The following is a 16,572-nucleotide window of genomic DNA, read 5'->3' on the forward strand; positions in this document are numbered from 1 at the left end:
AAAAACAAATCTGTCTGGAGCCGCAAAAAATTAAAGGCAACACAGGCTGTAAGTGTATATTAGCTATATTAGCCTACTATCAAAATGACTAAGTAGGCTACAAATACATAATGAGGTATTCCCGAGGTATATATTTAAAAACTGCTGAAAGCTACAGAAAAAAGAAGCAAATGGATCACTGCAATTCACAGAAACCTATATGTTTTAGGGCTGGACAATATGACGATATAACATTGATATAAGTGATTACGCGGATTTAAACCTACCTAATATAAATTTTCACATGCAGATTTGCTTTTATGTATTTCCCCGGCGTCAAATCAGGCACATATAAATGTCAGGAAACACGATTCCTGGCTTCATGTCAATATCCATGGATTAGGTTTATTTGACAAGTTGTAAGAAACCAGAGTCCAACCTTTAGTGTAATTTGTTCATTTTACTCGCATTTTCACAGTTTCGTCTATTAAATCCAGTCATGCAGCAGGTTCTCAGCGAGAAAGTGACGTCGATGCATACCCTCGCGCCGCACTGAAACGTGTGTCGCAGGCTTTGACGCAAATCTTCGTTGACAGAAATGTTGAAATTTAATATTTATTATACACATTTTTACAGCATTGGAAAACGTTAAGAATGTTTGTGTCATGTTTGTCCTCCTACAGAAACCATATGAAAACAAAAAATATACCGTATCCATTTTCATACATTTTTGAAAAAGCCACTAGGGGAGCGCTAAAGAGCCGCATGCGGCTCTAGAGCCGCGGGTTGCCGACCTCCGTATTATACAGTAGATACATCAATGAATATCTTGGTACATTTTGTTAGAATATTAGAATATGATGATAATCAGGGATAATTTCACCCCACAGAAACTTTGCAAAGCTTCAAACAACCAGATCGAAGTTCTTCCCGACACCATCTCCATCTTCTGGAAGACTCATCTGAGGGAGGTGGACTTCTCTGAGAACGTCCTGAAGGAGCTGCCCTCCTACATATTTGAGCTGGAGGTAAGGAGCACCCTGCGCACAACTCAACTAGTGTGAGCCAGGCCACCATGCTAGGGTGAATCTCACAAAAACATGTCCACTGCAAAATCACAAGAAACAAAATACGAAATAATATTTTGACTGAAGAACATTTTGGACCATTATTTTTCCCCGCATTTGTCTGGACATTGTACTTCATGTTTTTTCTTAATGCCCATTGTTCTCAATGATCTTAATCCCATTGTTCTAATTAATTTCATTACTGTAATAAGACACATATGTTTTTTTATTTTAATTTTAATAAGACTAAAAAAATAAATGTTTTAATTATTTATTCATTTTATTAATTTTATTTAAGTTTGTATATATTTCTAACTTTTTTAAATCTAAATCAGCATAAAATTCGTATATCATACATCTTTTTACATTTCAATTAGTTTTTGCATTGTGGTACTGAGAATTTCTGAGGGAAATGTGCTTGACTGTCTTGAAAATACTTTTTCTTTTTTCTGTCATATTTCTTGCTTCTGAAATATATTGAAATATGTTTGTCAGGCGTGTTTCTGACCGGTTTTGTGAGATTCTCCCTCTAACTTCCTGTTCAGATCCTTTAATTCACTTGGGAAGAGTTTGTTTTCTTGGATTTGAGATGACTAGTTTCTTTGGTCTAACAGCACTCAGTCCACCCATTTCTTTTGTCTTTACCTCATGGTGGCGCTGTTCTCACAGTAAAGGTCATTTGTAGCACATCTGAATGCTGGTGGGTTTTCCTTCTGTATCTCCTTCATGGTGATAGATACCAATGAATCAGGGAAAAAGTGCAGGGATAATAATAGCAGTTTTTTTTTACACTAGTAAGTTTGTAAGACACCAAGTGTGTCATGAAGTGTTTCCAAACGTACGGCAGAACAGCTCTGGGATTTTACAGTTGTTGAGTTTTTATTACCTTCACTGTCAGTTTCACAACTGGCAAGAAGTCAACACAGCCAATGACAGAGCAAGAAATAGAGATTGCAAACTAGAGAGCTTAAGAAAGTGTATAAGGAAGAAGGGAACAGGAGTTTCTTGATTTAAAATTCAATTTAATGCTCGAACGGTTTGACTTTAAAATCTCTGCTCTTTTAAATACCACATATTTATGCAGCGAAGATGTTGATTACACAGTGAAGTACGAGTCAAAACTGACCGTGTGTAAGGATATCGCACACAAACAGACACTGTGTGTTTAGATATGGATAACATGTTTAGGAGAAGGTGAGCCTCACTGGTGTGAACAAACCCCTAAACTTAAATATTCAACTTCTGCATGTAACTCGTCCCATTGTTTGTGCTACAGATGTTGTTTATTCCTCAAATCATGCGGCTTGAGAAGAGGTGTTCTGTTTCTCTTTTCTCTTGATGGACAAAAAATGGGCAAAAAAAATTTAAAAATCACATGGACTTGCATAGAGACATGAGTGTGGGCTCTTTTGACTTGGACCACAGACAGACCACCCAGAATGCCCTAGCAACTTCATAGCAATGCTCTGGCAACCTCAAACAAAAACCTTTAGCATCGTGGTGGCAAGCTTTGCTTTGGATTACACCATTCATATTTTTCCTATTTTGTTTTATTTTATATATATATATACATATATATATATATATATATATATATATATATATATATATATATATATATATATATATATATATATATATATATATATATATATATATATATATATATATATATATAAAATGTTTTTTTTTTTCATTGTCATTTTTTATTTTATGATTTCATTATTATTTATTTTTTGTTTTTTTTTTATTTGTTTTTATTTTAATATTAGTTATTTTTATTATTAATTATTAATTTTATTATTTTGATGTATTTCTTAATTTTTTATTTCTTATTTTGTGTTTTTGTTTTATTCTTATTTTATTTTATTATTTTGCTGTTGTTTTTTATATTTTATATTTTATTTTTCTTTATTTTCATTTTATGATTTCATTTATTTGAATATTTATTTTGATTATTAATTATTTTGTTGTATTACTTTATATCATTATTTTATTTTGATGTTGTTTTTATTTTTAGTTTTATTTTTGTTATTTTATTTCGCAGGGATTTATTTGTAGTCATTTAAGGGTAGTAGGCATCAAGTTTTCCTCTGTATACAAAATTTGACATAACAGATACATGTTTTATATGTGCTAGTACGTCCACAAAATTTCTTACATTATTGCTTAAAGTATGAGGCCAGCGATGATGCATCATGTTTATACCTCCAGGAGTGTGCGTCACAAAGATCACTGTGTGTGTTTTAGGCCATTGTCTCTCTGAAGTTGTGTGGGAACCAAATCTCTACTTTGCCCACTCCCAACAAATGGAAATGCTCTTGTCTCAGAACACTAGACCTGTCCAGAAACCAGCTGGGGAAGTAGGTCAAACTCACACACACACATATACTGTATGTATATATACACAGAAAGGCTCTGTTCCAAAACCTAGTGAGCCTACATTTTAATGCATCCTTTGGCACATGACCAATCTGAAGGCTGTTCATAATTATGCCTTTTATGATAACCTCTTTTGCATAATGCTAATGCTGTAAAAGAATAAAAATAGGTAACATATATATTTTTTTTTTTACACTTTTTCTTTTTTGAATACATTTTATGTATATTAATAATCAACATTATGTGCACATCATGCATTATGGGATTGCCTTCACTACAAAGGATACTTGTGATGCTGCCTTATAATTTGGCCAAAAAGTTATCTTAGAAAAAATATTCTTCTACATCACTAATACATATTCACAGTCATTGTGGTTTTATACAGACATTTGAATGAAGTATTGTGAATATCTGAATTCGAATGTGCTGTGCTGAATGTTATTTTAGGACTGGAGAGTCGACCAAAACCAGGAAACTGGCCTTCTTCACTACGTGGCAGAGACGAGACCCAGAGCCAGGTACAGTACATTCAAACACTGTGGTTACGTTGCCATGGCACGGTACAGTTTCACACTGTAATTATGGTATTACCAGCCCTGAAGGGAGTTTACCAAACTTACCACAGAGAAACTGTCCTGGCAGTAGAACTAGAGTAATATCGCCATGGTAATAATGTTTTGTTGAGACTGACAAGTGTGTGGATTGTTTTAGTAATGGCATCAGAAACTAAAATAAAACCCTTGCAAACTGATCCAAAATTACTTTTTTAAACAAATGTTGGACTCAAATTGTTAGTAGTGTTATTTAAGATAGCATAAATGACTGTATCATGTCTGTGTTAATGATAATGCATTCAATTAAATGAAAGTAGTTAATCACATTTCACTATTTTATCCTTTTTTGTCGGTTTATTAATGTAAACTAAAAGAGTTTTTTTGCATGACGATAATGCAATCCTAATGGTTGTGTGAATATAGACGCGTTTCTCATAGCAGGCCTGCATTCCGGTCTTACCGCCCAGCCCTATTAGTCAGTAATATTAGAAATTAGCTTTAGAGTTACTACCACAGTCATCCGTGATCGTCCATTAGTCTCCAGGGATTTTAATTCTACATTATGTGGTTTCGGTGAAGTGCTCATCTTCTGTGGCTCTCTTTTGGCAGTGTGTCCCATTCAGTTTCCTGCAATCTTGCGGGATTCTCTGGAAGTTCTTTTCCTGAATGACAACCAGCTGGAGTGTGTGCCGCCGTCAGTATGTGCCCTCAAGAACCTCTCTGAACTCTATCTTTCCAAGTGAGTCACAGGGAATCATGGGAAATGTAGTTTGTGCAGAAGTGTAGATCTTCATTTCTTCCACTTTATTGTATGACTCGCTGCAATACTTGATTTTGATTGGCCGATTGCAGTATTCAGGGGTCAAAATATTATGCTAAACTGAATAATCAAAAATAATTTCTATTAAATCATTTTTAATAATTGAATTGAATAAACTAAAATAAAATATAAATATTAGATGAAAAAATATAACTTAAAGTAATAAAAAGAGTAAAATTGAAATTAAAATAAATTAAAGCTAATACATGAAATATAAAAAAATACAAAAAAATTACTAAAATTACTAAAACTTAAACTAAACTAAAAAAAAAAACCCAAAATAAAATAAATCTAATTCAAAATATTAATAAATACTATATTAGTATATAAATAATTCTAAAATAACACTGCGTTTAGCACTCTTTCCTCTCACATAATAAAATAATCTCATCTCAAATATTTTCATGTTCACTTATTAATTAAAAATGAAATTGATAAAAGACAATCCCATAATGCATTGTGACAAGCTCAAGAAAAATGCTGGATAGTGAGAAATGTTGATTATAAGTAAAGTATTAAAAAATACAATCATTATTTTAAGAAAATGTTTACATTTTAATTAAAAGTGAACTTTTTTACCCATTATTTCTGAAATCAATTGCAAGTCAAGTCAAGTCTCCTGTGTATTTCATGTAGGTGTGCTATTTATATGATGCTGTCTTTGTAGAGCCTTACAATTCAGTCACTTAGATGGCAAAGAATCTCACTAGTTTTTGGAACGAAGCCCAAGAATCACAGTTGGTGATTCAGGGATTTCACAGTGTGGGAGAAAGTCAAGAGTTGCAAGTCAAACTAATGTGCAGTACCAAAAAGACATATTCTTCTCTCCTTCCTGCTTCAGAAATTCACAGGATGTAATGATGTTTTGTTTAGACTTCAATAGCTTGATTTTAATCCTTCCTGTCTCTGCAGTAATCCAGGTATCCAGGAACTTCCTATTGAGCTCGGGCAGCTCTCCAACCTCTGGCAGCTGGACATCGAAGACTTGAACATCACCAATGTCCCTGCAGATGTCAGGAAAGATGGTATGACCCTGGCAACTTTTCCAGTCTTTCAAGTACAGCTCATACATATTTGAATGGGAAACTTGTCAAGATTACATTTAAGTTACACATGCAGCAATATTCAGCAATAAAAACTCGCATCAATATCATAAATTTAGCTTGAGGTCAGCTCAGTCTAAATAAACTATTTTTCAGGGTGGTTCTGCAAATGTAGCTTTTTATGGAAAAGCAGGACTTTACACAACTGCTACACAGGGTTATTATCATTGCCTAAATTAAAAGTATTAAAACATATTTGCTAATTAAAATTAAGCTGAAATACAATCCTAGTTGCTTATTTATTCCAATTATTTACCAAGGCAACATTTATATTTTTCTTTTAGTTTGTTGAAGCACAAAAATAAATTAAATTAATTAATTAATTTAATTAAATTAAATTAAAAAACATAAAATTATTAAAAAATTCAACTAAATTTAAAATAAAAACAGAAAAAAAAAAAATAAATGTTGCAAGCCACCATCAGCGTTTTTAATAATTTTCACTAAATTTCCATGGCCCCCAGAATATTTTGTTGTATGAATATCTGAATATGCAATATAAGTCAAAATAAAGAACAGAGCTTCTACTTTTGTGCAAAAAAAAAAAAAAAAAAATCTGTTTTATTCTAGCTTCAAGCATTCTTTTTTTATCAACATTTGAATATAGGTAAGTTTCATTAAAAAGCGACATTTTGAGCATTAAGCTGAGAAAATCCTACAGCCGAGAAAATAGATACAGTAGATCACTTCCATCAACACCCCTAAAGATTATACGACTTCCTGGATCGACATTTCACACGGTAACATTAGGCAGTTTTCATTCATATGCTGTTATTGTTGATGATCGCATTGTTTTTCATATGCATGTGCTTACATATGTGATTGGTCATTTCTTCGCCTTAGTCTGTGCTTTCGATTGGGAGATTCTGTACTCATTCAGAAGATGCAAAATAGCACCCCCAAGTGTATAACAGTGAAAAAATGGAAACCTTGAAAATTCTGTGTTTGGCAGGGAAGCGTTTTCTCATAAATAATGGAAAATTCAGTGTTTGGCGGACAAAGAGTTTAATAAAAATTATAATGATCCAAAAAAAGGATTCAAGATTCAAATTTAAAATTGTGACTTGTGCCACAGTAGACCTTCTGTTGGCTCAGACCAGACGGATAGCCTTCATTACCCTTGTGCATCGATGAGCCTTGGGCGCCCTCTCTGACCACTGTTGGTAACTTCTGGCCCTCGTCAAAGTCACTCAGATCTTTATTTCTGCCAATTTTCTCCTGCATCCAACATATTGATTATGAGAACTGATTGTTTGCATCTAATCTACCCAGACCTTAATATGTGGCCTTGTTACGCGATATTCGCTTCACCTCTGACTGGTCATAATGTTTTGGCTCATCAGTGTACATAAAACTAAACACTGCTGCTAAATGGATGCTCTGAATGGATGAGGAAATAATGACTTTATTCATCTTCTGCACTTTGAGTTTAATGTTGCCATGGTAGAGCAATGTATATCTGGAATGCAATAAAAGTGCTTTTGATAAAAGCATCTGCAAAATGCATGTGTAATGCATCTCTGAAATTAATTAGGTGAAGAACCTTATTCTGTCTTAAAGAAACAAAACTGTTTTCATGTTGAACATGACTTCTTTTCTTTTCTTTTTTTTTTGCGTTAGAGAACGATATTCCACTTCAGCCTCTGAAGACTATAATCTAGGATTTGTCTGTTAAATATTTCATTGGTGAATCCAGCTGTGAGTTGTTCAGCCAGCTGTCGATTCATCATACAGCTTTGTTGCAATATTTAGTGGTTTGTGCTGTCATAACATCAGGCTCAAGAGATTTGAGAGGAAGTAGTGTGTCCCTAGCAAACATTGCTCACACAAACACATAAAGCTTAAAGCTGATTCTCTTGAAATGAAAATCACACCATGGGTGAAGCGTTGGTCGTGTGGTTCAGCTGGACTCCAGTGTTGATGATGCCCTGAAGCCTGACGTCACTCATGTGGATTGCTATAACTGTAATGTTGGGGGCTCACAATTGACCTTTCGCCAGGAGTTTGATTGACAGGCGATCTAACCAATCATAACGCCAAATCTGCCATTTTGTCCAGCAAAGCAGTCAGGGGCGTTAGCAGATTAATGAAGGTGGTGGACTTGAACTTGAAAAATGGTGTGTACTGTTCATGTGAATTAGTAGGAAGAGATGATTGGTCCACGAGCTGCTTGAACTAAGGTGCTACAGATCTGTCATTATACATTAAAGAGCCACAAAACTGTTTAAATTTCTTTAAAAATGACAAAATTTGAGATTTGAGATTTTGTTTCTGTCTGATGATGGCAGAAGTCTAAGGTGTCCCCTGAATGTGTCAGTGAAGTTCCAGCTCAAAATGCTTCATAGATTTTTTTAAAATTAATTTTTTTAACTGCCTATTTTGAGGCATAATTAGAAATGCGCTGATTTAGGCTGCGGCCCCTTTAATTGCTTGCGCTCTCCGCCCCCTCCCAAGCTCTCGACTCTATCATTGCATAAACAAAGTGCACACAGCTAATATAACCTTCATAATGGATCTTTACAAAGTGTTCGTCATGCAGCATGTCTAATCGTGTAAGTATGGTATTTATTTGAATGTTTACATTTGTTTATGAATGAGTTTGAGGTTTTGCTCCGTGGCTAAAGCTAACATTACACACTGTTGGAGAGATTTATAAAGAATGTCTCTGTGAATACAGTAATAAACGACGGTAACTTTAACCACATTTAACAGTACATTAGCAACATGCTAACGAAACATTTAGAAAGACAATTCACAAATATCACTAAAAATATCATGATATCATGGATCATGTCAGTTACTATTGCTCCATCTGCCATTTTTCACTATTGTTCTTGCTTGCTTACCTAGTCTGATGATTCAGCTGTGCACAGATCCAGACGTTAATACTGGCTGCCCTTGTGTAATGCCTTGAACATGGGCTGGCATATGCAAATATTGGGGGCGTACATATTAATGATCCAGACTGTTACGTAACATTCAGTGTTATGTTGAGATTCACCTGTTCTTCGGAGGTCTTTTAAACAAATGAGATTTATATAAGAAGGAGGAAACAATGGAGTTTGAAACTCACTGTATGTCTTTTCCATGTACTGAACTCTTGTTATTCAACTATGCCAAGGTAAATTCAATTTTCAATTCGATGGCACCTTTAAAGATGGAAAAACATTGAACATGTCAATGTAAGTAACAATGAAGTAGTGTAGTGCTGGAGACGCTGACCTGAGACACAACTCTCTCTCTGTCCTCGTCGTAGGTCCTGCTGCGGTTCTGGCGTACCTGCGTGCGGAGCTGCGAGGAGCAGAGCCCTGCAGACTGCTGAAGCTGATGGTGGTCGGTCCGCCCCGGCAGGGTAAGAGTGCTCTTCTGGAGGGGCTGCAAACGGGCAAAGCCTCGGCCTTCCTCAACACTGACTGCAGCATCCACACATCCAGCTGGGATCTGGAGCGACCAGTAGGAGTAGTGAAAACTTCTGTAAGGGCCCTCACTCTTCTCACACACACACACACACACACACACAAAATAACAGATTAGTATGTGTGTTTTTTTTTTTTTAAGCCATTTGGTTTTCAAGGACATAGGAAGTGTCCTCATAAACCATGTTTACGTTGTGATACCAGTCATTACAACCATGTATACAAGAACACCCAAACACACACAAACAGGTTTGTTTTGCCATCCACAGGCATAATGGTTTTTATAATGTACAAACTGTAAATTATATCCCCCTACACTACGCCTACCCTTAAACCAACCTACCTGCATTTTTACATTTTTAATAAAACATTGTTTAGTATGTTTTGAAAGCTATTTTAAATATGAGGACTCATGAAACGTCATCATATTTCATGTTTACGTCGTAATATCGGTGTAATACCCATGTCATTATACAAATTTGTGTCCTCATAAATCGAAAAAACACACACACACACAGACACACACACACATTAGTCTTAACCAAGCATTTAATCTATCTGTCTCTCTGTCAACATCTAGTTATATCTCTACATAAACATTCAAACTATTCAGAATTTCTATGCATTGCTGAGGAAAGTAACTGAAACACACTTTGGAAAAATGAAGGAATCTTATGTTGATTTAAAAACAATGTGTGACTTCATTTGAGCTTTTACTGAATTCCCAGTCTCTCTGATTGTTTTTCAGGGCGTGCCATCAAATGTGTTTTTCCCACAATGCTTTGCTCATGGGTAAATGAACAGCTATGTTTGCGTTGACTCTGTAAACATGACAAGACAAAAATAAGACAGAAAACAAACCTTTTATAGCAAGTCTGGAAAAAGAAAACGAAACCATTAAAATGCCAACGTTTTGACATCAGGGTTTATGAATGAGTAGCAGCTCTGGACCTTTGACCCCCAGCTCTATTTGTGGCCTTACATGGTTTCTTAGCAGGAGTTAACAGTGTTTCCATTCTCATCAGGAGCCCTGAGTCAGAGCCAGACATGTATAACCCAAGAGAGTGTCTCTCTCTCTCTCACACACACACACACACACACACACACACACACACACACACACACACACACACACACACACACACACACACACACACACACACACACACACACACACTGATGTCATATAGACATATTCTTATAAACACACACAGAATGACCTCTTACACGTATGTATCATAGACAGAAGCAAATGTATACACAAGAACACTGATGTTATAAAGCCCCAGAGATGTTGCCCCACCTCGAGCAGCTGTTAACACTTACTCCACTGCTGGCTCATGCAAGAGTTTTGTGTTTTTTAAGATTTGCTGTTTAAAAGAAACTTTCACCCACAAAATATGCATCTTGAAAAATAAAAAATCTGCTGATTTGCAAAAAAAAAGGCCTAATATTAACTCATTTGATGATGCTTAGTTCAAAAATACCAATAAAAACTTTCCATTACACAGTATTTTAACATATATATATATATATATATATATATATATATATATATATATATATATATATATATATATATATATGCTTTAATGCACTTATCAGACAAAGAAAGTTTTGTTTTAATGAAAAAAAAAAAGTGGTACTATTAATAATTTTTTTCTGCCACTAGCCTTAATTCTAACATTAAAATCAAGATTAAATAATGTCATACATGTGAAAATCAGCTAAGGATTGAACAAACTTGGCTCAGAGGAAGATAGGAATCATGTCATTTTGGCAGTTTTTCTGGTAATTGAAGGACTAATACAAGATTGTTCACCTTACAAATGGTTGTCGAAAAATGCTATGAAATGCACATAATTTTTTGTGAGAAAGTGTAACATGCAAGAACAAAACGGGCTCTATTTTTGCAATCGGCACCCCGAAATTAGTACGAAACAATTATTGGATTTCATTCAGCAAATATAATGCATGGTGATGTTATATATTTACTCACCCTCAAAGTGTTCATACTGCATTTCTTTAAAACGAAAGTAGAAAGATAATTGTGAAGTAAATAGGGTCAAATTTTATTTCAAATTGACTTCATAACAGGACAAAATAACCATTGTTTCACTTCAGGAACATTATAATTGGTCCCAAAATGCCTTGATTAAAAAAAGTATGAATATTGAGCGATATGTCAGTGCGATGTAATGCCTTTCTTTCTACTGTGGTTACAGGTTGACTTGGTGTCCTTCAACGTGTGGGACATTGGCGGCCCAGCCAGAATGTCGACGGTAAACCAGTGTTTCTTCACGGATAAGGCTTTGTATATGGTGATCTGGAATCTGGCTTTGGGAGAGGAAGCCGTGGCCAACCTGCAGTCCTGGCTGCTCAACATCGAGGTGAGGAAAGAGTAGATAACAGACACTTTGAAAATCCAACAGCGTTTGAGCACTTCCTCTGGTCAGGAGGCGTCCATACTGGACTCCTTTCTATAAATTTGAATAAAAATATTGTTTAATTGGCTTAAAGGCACTGGGTCATTCTATGAAACTTTTTTTTATTTGATGAGGTGTAGATAAATGTGTTATTGCAAAATAAATAATGAGTTATAATATATATATATATATATATATATATATATATATATATATATATATATATATATATATATATATATATATATATATATATATATAATACATATATAATTTTTTTTTATTTAGTATTTGTTTATAAGTTATGTCATATTTTAATAATGAACATTGCAAACTAAATGAATAATGTGTATTTATTTAGGGAGTAGTTTAATGATAAATAATTATTAGGTATTTAATTATTTAATATTCATCTGTTATTTATGACATAGTTAAATATTAATGAACAGCTTGTTGCCATTACAAACTAAATTAATAAAGTTTGTCTGTTTATTTATTTTGGATTTATCTATTCTTTATGGAATAGTTTAATAATAATGAACCGTTTTGTCATTGCAAACTAAGTAAAGTTGTATTTATTTCTTAATGCAATAGTTGAATGATAATAAATATATTTTTTTCCATTGCAAACTAAGTTAATATTTTTCATTATTTGGGAGTAGTTTAATTCTAATAAATGTAATTTTTCCTTTATAAACTAATTTAATAAAGTTCTTTTTTTTTTTTAATTTATGGAATAGTGAATTACTGTTCACAACTTAAAGCTTGTGTAATGCTTTATGTTAACTAAAATCTAAATATAGCCTATACAGAGTGAAATAACAAAGACAAAATCATATTAAACATATTCAGAATGTGCAGATTTGCTAATACAGCAAAGAGAAGTTAGAAATGCAGGTGTGGGGACAAGCAAAATATATATATATAATATATATATCCCCATTACTAAAGGGGAAAAAAAATAAAACAAATTTACTGGCATATTGTAGATGTGTTTAGAAAAATATTAATATAACATATACAGTGCTTCCCACAGGTTTGAAATATACTTGCGGTGGTAGCCGGGTGAAAAATCCTATTACCCACGACACAAAAATGGTCTACTACATGTGACAAACAAACAATGTGTGATCTTTAACCGTATTTTTATTTATCGAAATTAATTTTAATTAAATAACATATTACATTTAATTACATACTAATATTATGCATTATTATGCATTGTAAATTATGCAAAATTACAGCATTTAAGTGGTTCACATTTCCCTATGTTCTCCTTGCTGTCATACAGTATCTCAATGAATGGGACATAGATTTTACTAGTAAAATTTATAAAATGGAGACTACAGTAACTTACTATGAATTAAATGGAAATCAAATTAAATACAATTTATAGTGTAACCAAAATACCAATAATGCCCACAAGAAAAAGAAAAAACTTAGCGTGTGACTTTTAATTATAAACAAGCCCAAAATACACCGGGACTCTTATTTTGAAATGTCGTACTATTTCAGGCTGATCCTTCAGATTCTTACAATCGTCTAAAACTTTTTATATAAAGGCCATAGAGTAGACATTGTAATAATTCATCAACTTGAGTTCATTAGCAATCGCTTGCCATAAAGCTGCGCTTTTCATTGATTGAGAATCACTTAGAAGCAGTCTGAAGCGCTGTTGTGTGAGCCTGTAGAAAGCGCAACAGCACCCCCTTGTGACTCTGCAAAATGCAGCGCCCGTTTGAATGTTAGCGGGAGCGACAGTTCTGACTCACACATAACGAGCAGGTGCGAAACGACTAGTTAATCGATCGCAGATGGTTTCATTATTTTGCGCGGATATAAAAGTATAAGAGAATAAAAATAATAAAAGCAACAATGTGTCTCCGAATATACTTGGGCGGCCGTTATTATACGTGGGCGGCCCGCCCAAGTAAAGTCTATGCATGGGAAGCACTGATATACACACAAACACTTTCATTATAAGCACAATGGCATGAGCTTTTACTGAAAATTTAATTTTTTTATGGACATAAATGGCACTTGTTTTAATATGCTGGTGTTCATGTGTGTGTCCTCCAGGCTCGCGCCCCTAACTCTGCTGTCATTGTCGTTGGCACTCATTTGGACCTCATTGACACTAAGTTTCGTACCGAGCGTGTCGCCACGCTCAGGGCGTATATCCTGGCACTTTGCAGAACCCCGTCGGGCGCACGGGCCAGCGGCTACCCCGACATAACATGGAAACACTTACAGTTAGTTTTATTATCATAACTTGCTTTAGCATTTCTTAATGGAATTGTTGTTTTGATTTTTGTTTGAATAAATGTGTGGTTGTTTGACAGTGAGGTGTCGTGTAAGACACTAGAAGGCATGGACGTACTCAAGAGGCTGTTGTTCCAGGTTACTTGCTCTATGAAGGACATCAGCAACCCTGCTAGCTGTCACAAACTGGTGGGACGACTGGTTAGTGTTAGTTAAGATGGCATAAATCACTGTAGTCTCTATTCAGTAAGACGAGCTGAAGTCAAACATACTGTTGCATTTTACCCGTAATGCATAAAGAGGAGTTTTATTACCTTAGTTTCTTTAAGTTGAAATATCTGTGTGTTTGTCTCTTTTTGTTGTTGTACAGATACCAAAAAGTTACCTAAACTTGCAGGAGGCCATAAAGGCAGAACGTCTGAGGAGAGACGAAGCTGATGAGGTTCAGTACCTGACGGACACAGAACTGGAGCAGATCATTGATCAGAGTCCTGCTGGTGATATCAAAGACTATGAGGATCTGCAGACAGGTAATGCCTAATATGAATTATGAAAATAAACCCATCCATCCATCCATCCATCCATCCATCCATCCATCCATCCATCCATCCATCCATCCATCCATCCATCCATCCATCCATCCATCCATCCATCCATCCATCCATCCATCCATCCATCCATCCATCCATCCATCCATCCATCCATCCATCCATCCATCCATCCATCCATCCATCCATCCATCCATCCATCCATCCATCCATCCGTTGTAGGCTATTACTTATCTGAATGGCACTGTTAATTTTCAACCAAACCAAAACTGTAATCAGTGCTTTTTGTAATTAGTTTCTTTGTTCTTATTGTATTGCTGACTGTTTATTGTCTTCTGTAACTCTTTTGAGGACCTTTTACTTACATTAGTTAACCTAGTATTAGTTTTTGCTGCTTCTACAAACATTTGTGAAAGAATGGGTCACTCAGGAGCTCAGTGAATTCAAGCATGATACCGTGATAGGTTGCCACCTGTGCAATAAGTCCATTTGTGAAATTTCCACACTACTAAATATTCCACGGTCAACTGTTAGTGGTATCATAACAAAGTGGAAGCAATTGGGAACAACAACAACTCAGCCACGAAGTGGTAGGCCACGTAAAATCACAGAACGGGGTCAGTGCATGCTGAGGCGCACAGTGCGCAGAAGTCACCAACTTTCTGCAGAATCAATAGCTACAGATCTCCAAACTTCATGTGGCCCTCAGATTAGCTCAAGAACAGTGTGTAGAGAGCTTCATGGAATGGGTTTCCATGGCCGAGCAGCTGCATCCAAGCCTTACATCACCAAGTGCAATGCAAAGCATCAGATACATTGGGGTAAAGCTCGCCACCACTGAAAAAGGGTGGGCCAACTCCCTACAGTTTAGGAATGGGATGTCATTAAAGTTCATGTGCACGTATAGGCAGGCGTCCCAATACTTTTGGCAATATAGTGTCAGATTTCTTTAATAATTAAAATTACTCATTATGAAATAAGACTTTGATCATATCACCCACCAATAACCGTGTTAAATAATCGTGATTTCAATATTGACCAAAATAATCATGATTATGATTTTTGACAATCTAGCAATCCTAGTATGATTTTTTTTTTTTTTTTGTTAATTTGATTATTTATTTCATTAATCGACCCCATTAGGTTAATATTAAGCAGATCTTTTTCTTTTTTTTTAATTCAAACATTTTTTTCTGTGAAGTTTTTAAAATTTACTAAGCAGCACATTGTTTTTTTACTGCAAGATATAGCATTTTAATGCGTAATTTCAGTTGGAAATTTCAAAGCATGTAGAATTCTAGACAAATTTCTAAAAAATGGCCCTTCATATTAGTGAAGTAATTGATAATTTTGTAAATTTGTTCATCCCTGGTTTATTTTTATTCACAATTCTTCGCATTAAAGTTTAAAATAGACATGAACTCTTTGCAACCCATATGATTGCTGTAATTTAATGCATTTCCAAGTGAAACAGGAATGAATGAGAAGAATACGGCTACATTAAATCTGTCATAGCAACATCTTTTCTGAATCACACAGCGATCAATTTCCTCATCGAGACCGGCACTATACTGCATTTCTCTGACACGAGTCACGGCCTGTGTAAACTGTACTTTCTGGATGCCGTGTGGCTGTCCGAGTGTTTGGAACGCATCGTCAACCTGAGGGACTCGCGCTCCGTGGCCTGCAATGGAGTCATCAAGGCGGAGGACCTCCGCATGCTGCTGGTAGGAACCGGATTCACCCAACAAACGGAAGAACAGTACTTCCAGTTCCTGGCCAAGTTTGAGATCGCTCTACCAGTGGCCAGCAACAGGTAAAAAACAATGGCTTTTTTCGTAGCTTCAGCATATTTTTTATGGAGTGTCTATTTACAATAAGTGCAAATAACGTCCCTTGTTGGCAAACGCTATTTACACTAGTTCCGCTCACCAGTGTCTGGTTGGGCCACTCACCTTTTAAAAAAGATGCATAGAATTCAACGTCTTCAGTGGTGCAGCAGTAGCAAGTAAGGC

The 16,572-nt window shown here is 35.2% G+C and overlaps 1 protein-coding gene across 6 annotated transcripts in view; it reads left to right on the forward strand.

Annotated features, from left to right (window-relative positions):
* Nucleotides 1-16,572, forward strand: part of lrrk1 (leucine-rich repeat kinase 1) — a 111,985-nt gene that overhangs the window by 32,207 nt on the left and 63,206 nt on the right. For all 6 annotated transcript variants that reach the window (XM_067401379.1, XM_067401383.1, XM_067401382.1 and 3 more), the window contains exons 10-20: nucleotides 870-1,007; nucleotides 3,297-3,409; nucleotides 3,876-3,946; nucleotides 4,592-4,721; nucleotides 5,715-5,827; nucleotides 9,162-9,379; nucleotides 11,547-11,711; nucleotides 13,827-13,999; nucleotides 14,090-14,210; nucleotides 14,380-14,539; nucleotides 16,097-16,373. In XM_067401379.1, the coding sequence (XP_067257480.1) occupies nucleotides 870-1,007; nucleotides 3,297-3,409; nucleotides 3,876-3,946; nucleotides 4,592-4,721; nucleotides 5,715-5,827; nucleotides 9,162-9,379; nucleotides 11,547-11,711; nucleotides 13,827-13,999; nucleotides 14,090-14,210; nucleotides 14,380-14,539; nucleotides 16,097-16,373 (1,679 nt within the window). The remainder of the gene's footprint in view (nucleotides 1-869; nucleotides 1,008-3,296; nucleotides 3,410-3,875; nucleotides 3,947-4,591; nucleotides 4,722-5,714; nucleotides 5,828-9,161; nucleotides 9,380-11,546; nucleotides 11,712-13,826; nucleotides 14,000-14,089; nucleotides 14,211-14,379; nucleotides 14,540-16,096; nucleotides 16,374-16,572) is intronic.

Source organism: Chanodichthys erythropterus, chromosome 11, assembly GCF_024489055.1.
Source record: "Chanodichthys erythropterus isolate Z2021 chromosome 11, ASM2448905v1, whole genome shotgun sequence".
In the NCBI taxonomy this organism is placed as follows: Eukaryota; Metazoa; Chordata; class Actinopteri; order Cypriniformes; family Xenocyprididae; genus Chanodichthys; species Chanodichthys erythropterus.